This window comes from Grampus griseus (genome assembly GCF_964374135.1).
Source record: "Grampus griseus genome assembly, chromosome: 16".
Lineage (NCBI taxonomy): Eukaryota > Metazoa > Chordata > Mammalia > Artiodactyla > Delphinidae > Grampus > Grampus griseus.
The window spans coordinates 38,454,682-38,471,503 of record NC_139010.1 but is presented as its reverse complement, the minus strand read 5'-3'; the positions used below and the strand labels follow the sequence as shown (position 1 = coordinate 38,471,503).

At 39.5% G+C, this 16,822-nt stretch overlaps 2 protein-coding genes across 5 annotated transcripts in view; one reads left to right on the top strand and one right to left on the bottom strand.

Annotated features, from left to right (window-relative positions):
- SHLD2 (shieldin complex subunit 2) overlaps positions 1-15,320 on the bottom strand; it is a 107,737-nt gene extending 92,417 nt beyond the window's left edge. For 3 of the 4 annotated variants that reach the window (XM_082673748.1, XM_082673751.1, XM_082673749.1), the window contains exons 1-2: positions 15,288-15,320; positions 14,148-14,203 (exon numbers count right to left, since the gene is read on the bottom strand). The gene's annotated coding sequence lies outside the window, so the exon portion shown is untranslated. The remainder of the gene's footprint in view (positions 1-14,147; positions 14,204-15,287) is intronic. The other variant, XM_082673750.1, reaches the window with a different exon arrangement.
- A 160-nt stretch (positions 15,321-15,480) lies between these two features.
- GLUD1 (glutamate dehydrogenase 1) overlaps positions 15,481-16,822 on the top strand; it is a 40,122-nt gene continuing 38,780 nt past the window's right edge. Inside the window, exon 1 of the mRNA XM_082673887.1 lies at positions 15,481-16,102. Within this exon, the coding sequence (XP_082530013.1) occupies positions 15,649-16,102 (454 nt within the window). The 5' untranslated portion in view covers positions 15,481-15,648. The remainder of the gene's footprint in view (positions 16,103-16,822) is intronic.

Here is a 16,822-nt window from a genome sequence, read left to right as displayed (position 1 = left end):
CACTTCCTGTGCAGCTGACTCCTGTAAAATTCTAGCTCTATAGTTCCCTTATCTCAACTCCAGGAACCTTCACTTTCTCTCCACTTCAGAAACCCATTCCATAGCCAGATGTTGCATCCAGTCATAACCAGCAACTGCTCCTATTTAATCGTAAAATTCAATATCCAGTCTTGACCACTTCATATCCCAGCAGCTACTTTCTGGTTTCATTTGTTCGCTACTGAGCCTAGACTCAATGGCCCAGAACTTGAAATGCTCTAACTACCGTCATTTCTTGCATCCTTACTCTGTCTGCCACACTGGCCTGTAAAACTCAAACCAAAATCAATCCAGTTGTTCAACTTGTCTGCTCAGCCCCTCAGGCTGGTGAGGCCTGAGAGAGGGGGGAAAAAATCATCACACAACTATATATACCAGAGCCATGAAAAATTATTACAATTCCTTTAAGTAATCCCATTCAGTTAGCCCTCTCATTTCTCTCAATGAAATTCTCCCTTTCTCCTCAAACTCTCCCCTAAAATCACCATCACCATCCTCTATAATCTCAGCTGATGAGGTGATCCCCCCACTTCACTGAAAAATTCATCAAGTGTGTTGATACCCCAAATTCCTCACCTACCACCCAAACACTTTTCTCCATCTGCACCATCCTTTCTTTATTCCTACTTCAATGGAAACAATATTCCTATTCCTACTGAAACCTAGTATCCTCACTCTGTTCCCTCTACTCTTAAGGACAATGTTCAATCAATCTCACATACCTCCTTCTTCCTGTATCATCAACTTCTCCGTTCCTTCTAACTCTTTCTGTTTAGCACATAAACATGCTGAACTTTTTCTCATCTTGATAGAATATGCCCTCTACCTATGATCCTGTATCTCTACAAGCTTTTTGAAAAGAATGCCTGCACTTACTGCTTCCACTCTCTCACAACTATTCACTCTAGTTCTCAGCAACCTGGCATTTATCTCTACCATGGAGATTCCACTGAAATTGTTCTATAGAAGATGATCAATCAGCTACTTGCTGCTCTGTCGTTATAGTAGCTGACCTGTTTTCTACATTTGACACTGCTGACCACTCTTTTCTTGAAACTTCTCAGTCTTCATTTAATGACATTTACTGAAAACCTACTTTATGGTAAGAACTGTGGATAAAATGATGAACATGATGGTCTTAGTCCTCAAGAAACTTAAAATCGAGTTGGGGAAGCTTTTATGGTAATTCATACTCATATTTCAACCTCTCAGATCCTTCCTTCCTTTCTCTACTCAGCCCTTAGATTCTGACACTCCCCCAGGGCTCCTCTCTTTGCTCTTCTAACGTTCACCCCAGGATGACTGTATTTACATTACCTACTCACTGATGATGACAAAATTTACATCTCCAGCTGAGAATTCTATCCGGAGTTCTGGATGCTTTTACTCTATGAAAAGATACTGGTACTTGGATATTTCACTATCTTGATAATATCCTTTGATACACAAAAGGTTTCAATTTTGACGAAGTCCAACGTATCTATTTTTTCTTTGGCTATTTGTGCTTTTGGTGTCCTATTTAAGGAACTGCTGCCTAGTCTAAGATCATAAATATTTATACCTACATTTTTTCTAAGACTTTTACAGCTTCAACTCTTACAAGTTAGCTCCTTAATCCACTGAAACCATAATTCTTGAAAGATAAGGATTTCAATGGCAGTATCTGAAGGCTTAAGAGTAAAAAGAGCTTTTTAAATTCTAAAACCATGGCTTTAAATATCACATCCCAAGGCAAGAAAACTCTGCTGGCAGAGTTTATACTGTAAACTACAGCACAGAGGAAGTAGCAGGTGGTGACGTAAATGCAATTCTTCCCCAGCAATTTAGAGGACATAAAAACCTGGGAGAGGAGTGCAGAAAGAAAGAGGAATTAGAAATAGTTTAGATACAAGTTCAAAATTCTTACCTTCTGTCTCATCTGGGGCTAAGTCTCAGGGTGAGGGAGGGTGAGAAAGATCTCCAGTATGTTTGTGGGGAAGGGCCAAGAATACAAGATAATCATGTTTCCCCTTCCCAAGTTATGGTCCAGGGAACCGGAAGCCTTTTAGCAAAAGCTTGCAACTAACACTACCTCAATGTAGTAGGGGAGCAATACCAATGACATGCCCAGACCACACTCCTGAAAAGCTACCTCAGAGTCCCAAGCATGCCAGCAAAACGTGGAAACCATTAAGGAGTTTGCCTTGGGTCAGTGGGCCCAAAAGAGCCTGGGTTTAAGGAGGACCCAGCACACACAGATCCGCTGATCAGAAGCCATGGAAGCATCAGGGACATCAGCCTCAGATGCAGCAGAGCAGACAGGGCCACTCAAGATTAAGCCAGTACAAGGTACAACCTAGTAGTGGCCAAGGGCAGAGGATGGCACAAAGATGAGAGGCCACTTCCTCAATGCCAGAAAATATTATAAGGCTTCTCTATGAATACCTTCCACCCCAGAAAAAAAAAAAGGGGGGGGGATGTGAAAAAAACTGAACATTTATCCAAAGGACTGATTATTTACCCAAGGGTCTGAGTAAACCTGGAATTAACTAACAAATTAGACCAGAAGGTACTGACTTTATCCTAAATTGGCAAGATTGTTTTCTATTACCCAGTAGAAATAAGAAGCTCCAGAGTTAAGGAAGTTTTAGTTATAGAGAAATAATGAAAGTTACATGTTTGCACATTCAAATTTGTAGTTTACAAAATTTATGCCCATTACACTTACAATTGGGTTTCTCACTGAACAAAAAGTGAAAAGGTAAAGCCCTTGCCGACATAATCTACCTCTCCAAAATCACACTGGTTTCTGTCCATTCCTAAAACATGTCGAGGTCTTTCCTCTCTCATGGCTTCTCCACATGCTGTTTCCTTCACTTGTACCCACAACTCTTTATATAGGTTGCTCCAACTCAGCCTTTAGTTTCAATGTAAATGTTTCTTCCTTGAAAAGGGCTCTCTGGCCACCCTATCTAAAGCAGCACAGCGCCCTGTTACTTCCTCTCTAGCACTCCTTGCAATCTAACTTCCCAAGCTCTGTCCTTGTCTGTCTTGTTCACTGCAGGCTCTGGTCAATAAGAGGTGCTCAATAAACAGTTCTATATGAATGAATGAATAATTAAGTAAAATGTGAGAGAAAATAAACCTTAAAATCTTCTAATAAATCTGAGTATTAAGGAGTAAAAAAATTTAAAGTAGACACCCACCACATTTTAATTTGGATATGAAAGTCAAATAAAAGACCATAAATAAGTTCCTATTTCCATTTTAAGAACAATGCAATTACAGAGTTTTACAAAGACAGTTATGTAAATTCATAGGGTGCCTTCTCCAGGCTAAAGCCATTTAAAACAGAAACACAAAACAGAAACAAATCCAGCAAAGAATCAAGACAAGTTTCTTTTAAATTAAAATAAATAGGGACTTCCCTGGTGGTCCAGTGGTTAAGACTATGCCTTCCTATGCAGGGGGTATGGGTTCATCCCCTGGTCGGGGAGCTAAGATCCCACATTCCTCATGGCCAAAAAACCAAAACATAAAACAGAAGCAATATTGTTACAAATTCAATAGACTTTAAAAATGGTCCACATAAAAAAAAAAATCTTTAAAAAAAAATTAAAATAAATAAAGTCCATAGGAATAAAAGTTAGCCTACAAAAACTGTGAAGAACAATAGAGGCTGTTTGAATATAATGGAAGGTGCTTCATACTTTTATGGTTCAATAACGTAAGATATCAATTCTTCCCATATGAATCTATAACTGTAATGCAACTTTAAGTAGAATACAAAAGGATCTTGTGTGTGTGTGTGTGTTTACAATGAACAATATTAGACATACTTAAATATGTAAATAACAACATAAGTTCCAGCTCTCCAAAGTGATGAGCAAGAGTCAAGCCAACTCATCCTATGAAAACAACTAAAAACACTAGGTGAAATATAAAAAACAAATCCTTAAAAGTCACTAAGCCATAACAAGATAGTAAGGAATTACCTAGTTAAAACTGTAAGAGAAAACCAGGAACCTAGAGTAAGTTAGCAATGGAGCTGCTTTTGATCCGAGGGCATTTGATCATGAGGGAAAATATAAATTTTTGTTTGATGATGTCATAGTGTATGAGGAACACAATTCAAAGCACAGGACCCACATAAAATAAGTCTAGTAAGAGAGTATCCCCACAATAATCTGTAACCCTAAAGGGCAACACCCTCACACTAACAGTCATCTGAAAGTAAACCAGTCCCTTAAGTCCTATAACCAAGGTCTGCAACTGTGTCATGGTCCCGGGAATTACAAACCTTGGATTAAGGTGGCACTTTACCTGACCCCAGGCACCTATAGAATAAAACATTAAAAAAAAAAAGTTGCATAAAAAGAATAGGTAAGATACATAGAAGATAAAGTGAGAGATGACAGAACCGAGTAGAGACAGTATTTGAAGAGGTGACAGTTGAAAATGTCATAGAACTATGAAAGATCCCCATCTCTAGAATCAAAAATCACAAAGAATGAACATACAACAGAGGATATCAGTAAAGCCAATGAAATGGTCCTCTGAAGAGACACACCATCTGGTGAGCTGTCCCACCTGATCTCTTCCCATTTCTTCTCCTGCTTCTCCCCCTCCCCCCCCAACACATATACTCACACTCCAGCCACAGTGAACTATGACAGTGCTACCTAATTCATACCATTTTGACCAGGATTTTCTTTTGTTTAAAAAAAGAAAACACTTGGACCACATTTAGAAGAGGGGACAAGGATATTATAAAGATACACATAGATGAGAAATGAAATTAAAACTGGCAAGTCATCTTTCTGACCAAGTCACATCATAGGTTTCTAGGCCAGCATTTAGACTGGACATGGCTGGCCAAAAGGCACCTGCTGCCCAAAGGCACCTTCTTGAGAGGCAATCAATCATCTGTAGCCTGAGGAACAAGGGATTAAGGTCACATGACCACCTGAAAGCATGTCCTGCTATGAGGACATAGCAGTGATCTTGATTAAGATCCACAGTACAGCTACAGGTAATTTGGCAAAAAGCATGTTGGTCAACATGATAATTTGGCTGAAATGACAATCAAAAATAAATATACCTGTAGCGACATTAATTTCTTAGTTTTGATAAATGCATCGTGGCTATATAAGATGTTGATAGTAGGGAAAGATGGTCGAAGGGAACTCTGTAGTATCTTTACAACTCTTCTGTAAATCTAAAATTATTTCTAAAGAAAAATTATTCCAAGAAAAATTATTATAAATAAAAAATCAATTTTCAAAAGTGGAAAAATCAAAAATACCTAGTCACTGTTTTTGGTTCTGTTTTTCCAATTACAGTTCTCCCCCACTATGCGAAAGTAGAGCATTCCTCTGAAACCTTTCATAAGCTGAAATGGCGTAAAGTGAAGAAGCAATTACCTTAGGAGACATCTAGCTAATGGATGCACAAAATAAACTGAGATAAAGCATAGATGCACACAGGAACAGTTCAAAGCTATGGCTGTTTGACGCTGACATGCTGAGTGTGGTTCCTGAGAAGGAGCTTGGTGGTGCACCATCTCTATAACAGCTTGGCTCCCTTCAAGACAAACGCCGAGAGCTATTTTTGCTTTTCACCTTTTTTCATAAAGTGAAAGTCCTCTTCAGATTTCTTTTAGGTACTGAAAACCGGTACTAATGTAGGTCTTTCATAAAAGCGAAGTGGAGTAAGGTGAACTTTCCAAAAGTGGGGGATACCTGTATTCTACCTTAATTACATCATGGAGTGCTTTTATGATCCTAGATATATATTTTTAAGCATTATTCTTTTATATTTCAAATTTTTCAGGTGTTATCCTACTTTTTAAAATTCTAATTTTTTTTTTTTTTTTTTTTGTCTGCACTGTGCAGCTTGCAGGATCTTAGTTCCCCAACGAGGGATTGAACCCAGGCCGCCTGCAATGGAAGTGCTGAGTCCTAACCACTGGACTGCCAGGGAATTTCCTGTAATTGATTTTTTGCCAGTTATTTCTGCTTTCACTGATAACTATAGAGAAAAATTAGAAAAACGTAACTGTTCCATATTGAGAACCAATATGAAAAAATTGTGATTTAGATTAGAAACAACATGTATCTATAGAAATAGGTTAGGAATAAAATCTAAGCAACACTTGCTATCCTGTCTAGCCTGTTTCTGAGTTCAGACACCAAGAGCTGGGTCAGTGAAGAACACCTGTAGTTAAAAAGGTATCATGGACTTAGGGGTAGTTCTTCTGTTATTCTCATTTGTACACTTTTTCATTCTTCCCTAAGTAAGTGTTAAAATAAATGAAAACCATAAGAGGCAAGGAATTGGAACTTCTCAGGGCTTGGTTTTTTTAGTTTTTCCACTTAAATTTTTTCTAATTAATTTAAAGCCAATTGTGATTGCTTGCTGAATGTGGTTGGGTTCACTTTTCTGGTGTTTGTACTGTATTTTTTAAAAAGGCAGAAAAGAATATGAAATTACAGAAGGCAGTCAAAGTCTATAATTCATTAAAGTAGATATAAAAAATACCAGATAATTATTATTCAAAATAATTTCATTTTATACCTGACCTAGAAAAAACACATGAAGGATAAATATTTGCTTTAATTTGACCCTTTCATCAGAAATACCCCATGTTCTTGAAGTCCAGATATTTGTTCTTTCTGTATTAACACCTTTTCACCAATACTTCATTCTTTTTTTCTTTTTTTTTTAAACAGCTGACTGGAATTTTCAGTGTGTATGGCTGGCAGATATCAACTTCTAGAATCTAAGATGTAATCCCTTTGTGTTTCTTTGGTTTTAGATGGCCCTACAAGAATGCAATCATAAAGATTCTACAGTTGATGAAGACACTGTGGAGGACAAAACTATGTAAAGGGCACCTTTACATAGCTAACCCATATATCTTCAAAACAGTCTTATCTCAAGCTGTGTTTCTGACAGTATGTTACTGTAACAGAGACTATGATGAGGCTGTCATTTCCAACCTTAGGACAAAGATAAGAAGAACTTCTAATTTCAACATAAATGCTAGATTAGTCATCTTAATTTAAGCCATTTGCCTCTGTGTTACACCACTGACAATAAGTTACTGATGGCAGCTCCATCTGAAAATCTGTTGAAATCATTTGAGCACTTGATATTTCATTATAAATGCCAGATTTTTTCCTCAGAAGTTGAGGATGGGTTTCTGTTCTGTCCTCTTGTGTGGCAACAGAGCAAACACCACAGCATGGAGTTATTGCCTCACAAGCTGTCAATGGTAAAAAGCTGTTCAAAAAAAGGAGGCATAATCTTAAAACTATCATCATTATATAAGGTCTCAAAGGGAACTAGACTCTGCAAATTTCTCAGTGTAGAGAACATGAAACAGAATGACGATAGTTTCAAAGGGAACTAGAATCTGCTGATTTCTCGATGTAAAGAACATGAAACCATAAGCATCACTATTCCCAGCGTCATGGTTAAGACCCTGGCTTCACCCCTCTTAAACTGTACTTGTATTCTAAAAAAATGTATTATCACAATAAGATAGCATGAAGAGGATGTTATTTTTGATGGCAAATACAGTAAACACTGTTGGCTGCCAACTGAACAGTTATTCCTTCCACAACTCTCTCCCCTGCCGTTAGAGCCTGCCTATACTTCAGAAGGTAGAAGTGCCAGAAAAAGTCCTCTTTCTAGCCTCCCTTACAGCAAAAGCATGGGCAAATAACCAATCCTAGTTACTGGGGCCTAAGAGAGCTGAGCTGGCTGGCAGGCCTTTGGAAAAGGTTTTCTTCACCAATAAAGAGATATGTATGGGAGGAAACTGCTGTTCTTCCACATAATACTTGGTTGTGTCTGCATGTGACCCCTGGAATCACTGTAGCAATCTTGCAACCATGAGGAGAGATATCACCAAGTTGCTAAAAATAACACAGAGAAAAGCCCTAGGTCCCTGAAGCAATGGATCACTAAGCCCTGTACCAACAATGAATATCCTTGCCTCTGGACTTCTTGTTGGATAACAGTTACTAGTTAGTTTATGGCTTTAGTTTAAGTCATCTTTATTTGGATATTGTTACTTGAGGGCCAAAGCATCCTAACTAACAACGCTAACGAATATCTGTTCATTGCATGCTATCCAGATCAGGAAGTTAAATTGTTGCTACTTAGCCAACTCCAGCCATTACTGTTACTTAAAAACTGGGTTGGCCTCTGGGTGGGTATCCAGCCAATAGACACAACCAAGCCAAAGATCAGGAGAAGGAAGGATTTATTACTACTTGCAGCAAGTAAGGAGAACACCTGGGATCTTTCCCAAAGCAGTGTCTCCCAGAACAGCAAAAGTGGGGAAGTCTTAAGGTAAGGGTACCTGCATATTCATGTAGGCACTTGAGCAGAGGAGAATATGGCATAACGCATGGCCCAAGAAACACAAAACAAAAACAAACTGGGGCAAATTGAGGGAAAGGTCAACAGAGTCCAAGCTTTAGTGTTTCGAAGTCAGGAGGGTCAACATCATTCCATCCTCCACCTGGATGGGACTTCAGTTCCTGCAGAACTCAAAGGTATATTATTATGTCTATCCCCTGAGGAGGAACTAGGACTCTGCTTTATCACTGCACTATTGTTTGGCTTTTCTCTGTTCCTGCATTCCCTCAGTTCCCTTAAGATCAAAATTACTGAGACTTGTTCAAGGGCAAGCATTGTGGCCAGGCTTAGATCACAAAATGGCTTCTCTTATGTCAAGAAAAACACTCCTGGTTCTCTTTCTCCAGGGACCCCTTATCTGCTTACATTACCAGTGTCTCTACCTTAATCCCACCTGCTTCATTCACGTTTTTCTTTTCTGCCTTTCACAAAGAAGCAAACTCAGTATAATTATACACACATCTATGCTTCACAGTAAAGTCTGTTTCTTCTGCAACTCTCCATGATGGCCAACAGGAAGGTACTTTTTGCTTCTTCAGTATATTTTTCAGTTACGTTTGCTTTTAACAGCATCAGAAATGTGTTGCAATTTTTAGCTTATAATTTCTTTCTTTCTTTTCCCTAATTCCATCTTGAAATCACAACTCATCTAAAATTTCCAGAGAGAAAATGCTAAAGATAGAATAAAGATTTGCTGTTATAGAGGGTCATCCACATAGATCAATAAGTGGAGCTGAATGGTGAGGCATCTTGAATAATGAATAACTCAAGGTACTATCCTTTTTACCTGTAAGGAAAGCAAAAAACTTAACATCAATTTAAAAAAAGAGAGAGACAGAGACATAATGAATTACATACACGTGAGTTCAAAATCCTACCTTAGAACAGTTAATTTTTAAGAGACCTCACTTGTTTCTTGCGTGCTATGCTTAAAGGGATAAAGAACCTACTACGATTTTTCATGTTTACTCATAACAGGGAAAGAACCCTTAAGCAAGAGTTGATAAAACCTTTGTTGAATATTATTCAGCAACACAGCAAAATGAAAACTTAGCCAAACTAGCCAAGCAGATATACCTGACATTTGATTTATTAAGAAAAAAAAAAGTTTTTTAAGAGGAAAAAGACTACAAACCCTGAAAATTTCAGATCCTTTTCTTGGATATAGTTTCTTTTACTGTTTTTCTGCTTATTACAAAAACATACTCACTAAAGGGGGAAAAAAAATCCAAAATTACAAACTTTTCTGAATATCAATCAGAAGCACAAAAGCAAATATTAGAAAAAATTATCCTGAAAACTATGGCACAAAGACTTGAAAAACAATCCATGATGCACCCAAATTACCAATACTTGAATAAAAAACAGAACTAGAGATATTCATAACAGCTGTTTAAGCCAAACTGTTATGATGATCAAACTGCTTTTAACCAAAATATACACTACCCTGTATTTTCAAACCATGCTGTCATTTATCTTCAGGACTTTGCAAATGGTCTCCCCTCTTTATGGGGTACTCTTCTCTCCCCCACACTCATCTGGCTGATTAATGAGGTACTGACAAGCACTTGAGAACTAAAACCTATTAAAATTAGTAACGTGTGGGGGGGGGGGCTTCCCTGGTGGCACAGTGGTTAAGAATCCGCCTGCCAACGCAGGAGGCATGGGTTCGAGCCCTGGTCCGGGAAGATCCCACGTGCCGCGGAGCAGCTAAGCCCGTGCGCCACAACTACTGAGCCTGAGCTCTAGAGCCTGCGAGCCACAACTACTGAAGCCCATGTGCCTAGAGCCCGTGCTCCGCAACAAGAGAAGCCACCGCAATGAGAAGCCCGCGCACCGCAACGAAGAGTAGCCCCCGCTTGCTGCAACTAAAGAAAGCCCGCACGCAGCAACAAAGACCCAAAGCAGCCTTGTAAATAAATAAATAAATAAAAATTAATAACAAAGGGACCTGATTTAAATAAAAAATCAAGATTTTTAGTTCCTTGTTTTAAAAGCCCTTTAAAAAATTAAATATTTGATTTGTTATATCATTTGGTTTTATTATATCATTTTTAATATCCAGATAGGAAAATTTATGTCAAATATAAACTAAACAACTCTATAAGAAAAACAAAATTCTGATGTCTATTAAATTCTTTCTAAGTTCAAATTCACTACTCACTCTTAAGGTAAAGTAGTCCTGAGATGAAAGAGTTTGAAAACTGATATTCTATGTAATAGGTTATTCACTGCTGCACCACTGTAACTTCAAGATATTGGAAACAACCTACACGTCCATCAATGATAGAATAGCAAAAAAAATCATGGCACAACCATACAGTGAAGAACTATACAACAGTAACAAAGAGTAAGGAGCAATTAGGCAATAAAATAAACCACATCCCGATTGGAAAGAAAGAAGTAAAACTACCTCTACTTGCAGATGACATGATCTTGTAAAGAGAAAATCTTAATGAATCCACTACAATAATTATCAGAACGAATAAATGAGTTCAGTAAGGTCGAAGCATAAAAGATCAATAAACAATAATCAACTGTATTTCTGTATACCTGCAATGAATAATCTGAAAATGGAGTTAAGAAAACAATTCCAGTTATAATAACATCAAAAAGAATACTTAGAAATAAATTTAACAAAAGAAGTGCAAAACTTGTATTTTGAAAAGACAAAGCATGGCTGAGAGAAATTTTAGAAGACCCAAATACATGAAAAGACATCTCATGTTCATGAATCAGAAGATGTAATATTGTTAAAATGGCAGCACTCCACAGGTTGATCTATAGACTCAACATAAAACTAAAATTCCAGCTGACTTCTTTGCAGAAATAGACCACCTGATCCTAAAATTCATATGAAAATTCAAGGGACTCAGAAGAACCAAACAATCTTGAAAAAGAACAAAGTTGGAGGACTCACACTTCCTGATTTCAAAACTTATTACGAAGCTGCACTAACCAAGACCCTGTGGTACCAGCATAAGGACAGACATATGGGTGAGTGGAAAAGAACTAAAGAATGCAGAAATAAACCCTCACATCTAGGTCAACTGATTTCAAGAGAGTGTGAAGACACTTCAGTGGGGAAGAAATAGTCTTTTGTTGAACAAATAGTGCTGGGACAATTGGTTATCCACATGCAAAAGAATGAAATTGCACTCTTTCCTTACTCCATGCACAAAAAATCAACTTGAAATGTAAAAACTAAAACTACAAAACTCTTAGAAGAAAACACAGGTGTAAATCTTCACGACTTTCAATTAGACAATGGTTTCTTAGACATGACACCAAAAGCACAAGCCACAAAAGAAAACATTTATAAGTTGGACTTCATCAAAATTCAAAACTTATGTCCTTCAAAGGACATCATCAACAAACTGAAAAGACAAGCCACAGAATGGAAGTAAACACTTGCAGATCAAATATTTGATATAGGATTTATATCTAAAATATATAAAGAACTCTTACAAGTCAACAATAAAAAGACAATCCAATTTAAAAGTGGAAGGATACGAATATACATTTCTTTTAAAAAAATATACACAAATCATCAATAAGTACATAAAAAGATGTTCAACATCATTAGCCATCAAGGAAATGCAAATCAAAACCAAAATGAGTCACCCCTTCACACCAGATAATAATGAGTATTGGGGGGCTGGGATGAACTGGGAGATTGGGACTGACATATATACACTACTATGTGTAAAATAGATAACTAATGAGAACCTACTGTATAGCACAGGGAACTCTACTCAATGCTCTGTGGTGACCTAAATGGGAAGGAAATCTAAAAAAGAGGGGATATATATATATACGTATGACTGATTCACTTTGCTGTACAGCAGAAACTAACACATTGTAAAGCAACTATACTCAAAAATCTGCAAAAAAAAAAAAGTGTTGGGGAGAATACAAAGAAATTAGAATCCTCTGCCTATAGGAATTAAAATGGTCCAGCTTATGTGGAAAACAGCTGGGCATCTCCTCAAAAGATTAAACACAGACCCAGCAATTCCACTCTGAAGTGCATACCCAACAGAATTGAAAACATCCATCTCAACAAAAACTTGTACAAGAACATTCATAATAGCATTATTCACAATACCTCAAAAGTGGAAATAACCAAATGTCCATCAAAGATAAATAGATTAAAAAAAGAGGCCTATAGCCATACAATGAACACTATTCAGCCATTAAAAGAAAAGAAATATTGCTACATGCTACAACGCGGATGAATCTTTAAAACATACGCTAAGTGAAAGAAGCCAGTCACAAAGAACCATATTTTTTTTAATTTAGTTTTTAAATTTTTTTTACATCTTTATTGGAGTATAATTGCTTTACAATGGTGTGTTAGTTTCTGCTTTATAACAAAGTGAATCAGTTATACATATACATATGTTCCCATATAGAACCATATATTGATTGCATGATTCCAGTTAAACAAAATGTCCAGAACAGACAAATCTAGAGACAGAAAGTAGAAAGTATGTATTACCTTTCCAAATTAAATTATTTTGAAAACAACTATGTTGTTCCTGTATTTATATGCTGTCTTTCTAAATCCTAAAATAATTCTACAATATTTTTAAAAGCACTTGAAAGCACAAACGCATGCTATGAATCAAAGGAAAAAGACCTGGAATTTTGAAACAGCTAAGGAAAACTCATAAACCTTAAAGGCAGAAAACCAGTTGCCTTTTTTGAATGCTATCAAATGACCAAAATTCCCTTCAAGTTAAATTCTAGCCTCCTTTTGTTTTGTTTTGTTTTTTAATTTTTATTTATTTTTTATACAGCAGGTTCTTATTAGTTGTCTATTTTATACATATTAGTGTATACATGTCAATCCCAATCTAGTCTCCTTTTGAACTGAAAATTATTATCAATAAACTTTAATTTACAAAGTATCTGTATATTTTATAAAGGAATCATCAGTGTAAAGCTGAAACTTGCTAGACTTTACATCACAGTAAATAATTTTAAACTAAATGCAACAAACACTTAAAATATTTCTTGGAATAACAGAAACAGCATAACTTCGAGTCAGATACACGGTGTGAATCTTAGCGTGCTATTTACCATCTAGGTGATCATCAACAATTTGCCTGGTCTCTGTGAGCCTCAGTTCACCCTCCAGATAAATCGGGAATTATAATACCTATTTCAGAATGAAAAGAAACATTCCAACTACTTACTAAATGGGAAGGTGGGGGTCAGGACAGAGTTTGGATTATTCCACTCTTTTTAAAAAATCTATCTATACAATTTGAATTTTTTTTACAACTTGTAAATAATTTAAAAACATAATGATTTTAAAAACTAAAAAATCTACTTTTAGAGGTTCTTTTAGAGATATTTCGTAAAACATCTACACATAGGAGACTCCCAGTTAAAATTTCCTCTCTCCTTCCATAGCCTTTCTACCTTCTTGAATTCAGGTGAACAAAACTGGGAAGAAGCAAAGTTAAACATTTATTTTTCTGAAGGCTATAGTTATCAAGAAAGAGATAAACAAGGGCAATAAAACTAAGCTTTTAAACCACTTTCCTCAAAACATACCTAAGAATTTAATCTGAAGGGGAAAAATTTCCACGTTCACTGATTCTAATCACTTTATTCTGATACTTTGTATTTGCTTGTTGTTGTTTTTGCAATATAAAATAATACTATCAAGTGAAAAGGAAATTTAGTACCTTAATCATTTGACCAACAAGACAAATTCAGGATTCAGTCCAGAGAATAGTTATCACTGAAAAACACAATACAAATATAATGACTATCATTTATCTAGCAAATAAGATAATACCAAAAAAAAGATAAAAATAAGATAAGCTCCGCCTTTTTTGCTTTGACAGCACGCTGAATAGATTAATGTAATTTAGTTCATCTAGGTTATCACCTTATACTGTACATAATACTGTGAGAATTAAAACATTCTCTTCCATATGCTAATAGATGACTAAAGTGAATGTCAGGAAGCAAAATCGTTTTGCAGGTCAAAAAAGTGCCATTTTAAAATCACGAAAGTACACTGGGACCGCTAAAGCTGGTTATGCGGCCTTTGATAGCTTGTCTTAAAAACTGAGTCATTAGACTTTTCCAAGCATCTAATGTATAACTTTAGCATTTCTCATCAAGTATGTGTACGTACATAATTAAACCCTCATGTCCCTTAACGTTTACAAATCCTATTCTGGACCATTAATACATATACTACTGAGAAACAATATCCGGGAGTTATTATTGCATTTCTACAGTGTCCTTGTTTTTAGACTATTTCAAGAACGTCTCTCTGAAATGGGGAAGCACACTCAGTGAATTTCAGAAAGATACAACGATTTGTATCAAATTTGCATTTGATACAACATAACTATTTCATCTCAACCTCATTGAGTGGTTGAATGGAACAAAATTTAAAACTTAAAGTGGTGAAAGCCAATAGGTAAGGGATTCCCCAGCTCTCAGGCTTTCTCCCTTCCACTTCCTGCAAGCCACTTCAAAACTCCAACTCCGATGACAAGAGTTCTTCGAAGTCCCAGCGGATAAAGCCAAGCTCTTAGCCCGGCCTCCAAACGCTGCTTCTCCGGGCCGCCCCAAGACAGATGCAAGGGTGACAGGATGGCTGCCCCGCGCCCAAGGGCGCGAGGGCGGAAAGGAGGGACACCCATGACTCATTCGCCCTCGGCCCACCGCCAGACCGCACCACCTTCACCTGCGCGCGGTCTCGGGACCGGACTCTCAGCGCCCCCCAGAGGCGGGTGGGCCCCTTCCCCAGGAAGGCCCCCTCCCCCGGCAAAACAGCCCCCCGGACGAGGCCCGGGGCGCGTACAAACCTGAGACACCTGCTCCCCGCAAATCCCGGAAGCTTGCTGGGTGCCTCGCCCCGCCCCTCACCCTGCGAGCATGCGCACCAGGACGGCCCACGCCTGCGCGCCCCCGAGAGCCCCCGCCGGCGCACGCCGCCGACCCGGCTCCCTGGGCGGCGCGCGCCCCCGCCCTGCAAGGCACAGGCGACGTTGGCCCACTGCACCCTAAGTCCGTCCTCCCGTTAGGCGGCGAGCGCCGGAGGGGAGGGGACAGCCAGGAAGGCAGGAAGCTACAGCTTAAAAGGGCAGCCCGCGCGGGGCCCTTCCTCCCTCTGTCCGTCCCCGGGCCTGTGAGAGCGCCTGCCTCTGCGGCCTCCGTCCTGCCGACATGTACCGGTGCCTGGGTGAAGCGCTGCAGCTGTCCCGCGTCGGGCCCGCAGCCCTAGGCTCGGCGGCGGCCGACTCGGCCGCGCTGCTGGGCCGGGCCCGCGGGCAGCCCGCCACAGCCGCCGCCACCCCGCAGCCGGGGCTCGCGCCGCCCGGCCGGCGACAGTACAGCGAGGCGGCGGCCGACCGCGAGGACGACCCCAACTTCTTCAAGATGGTGGAGGGCTTCTTCGACCGCGGCGCCAGCATCGTGGAGGACAAGCTGGTGGAGGACCTGAAGATCCGGGAGAGCGAGGAGCAGAAGCGGAACCGGGTGCGTGGCATCCTGCGGATCATCAAGCCCTGCAACCATGTGCTGAGTCTGTCCTTCCCCATCCGGCGCGACGACGGCTCCTGGGAGGTCATCGAGGGCTACCGGGCCCAGCACAGCCAGCACCGCACGCCCTGCAAGGGAGGTGAGCCCCTCGCGCCCTGTCCCGCGGCCCTGCCCCGCCCCGCCCCGCCCGGCCTCCTGCCTCCTGCCTCCTGCCTCCCGGTCACGGCTCGACTCAGCCCCGGCGGGCACTGTCCACCTCCCACGTTCCCCGCTCCCTCCCAGCCCCGGCCTGGGATGTGTCAGGCTCTGGTGGATAGTGAATTTTCCGCCCTATCCCCACCACGTAGTTGGTCCTTCCCCCGCGAGCCGTCATCCCCGGCTTATGCTTGTTGATGCTGTATGCAGAAGACACTGCCACCGCTCTTTTGATCCTAGCGACTGTGACAAACAGGGTGGGTCTTGACGGAAATCACTTGTAGAAAAGGAAATGACCGGCCCATCAGATTGTGCCTCTACAAGATTTTGTGGGCTTCTATGACTCAGGCGAACGCAAACCACAAAATAATTGTTTTCGGATTTTTTCACTCTTTGTACAACAGTGACAGATGATACAGGAACATACAAAATGAATTGCCTTTTAAGTTTGAAATTCAGAGTTTTACTAACCAGATGAATTTATTAATTATACTTCGACATTTTATTAAATTACTTTCCTACTCTGGCACCTTCAGTTTTGCACACACAGAAAAAGGTAATACATGAGCAGTGTAACACCTGACAAACACCAGGCATCCTGACAGTAAGTCTAAAGGGTGTAGACTGCAGGACGGCCCGCCAGCCAATGGAATGAAATAGCCCT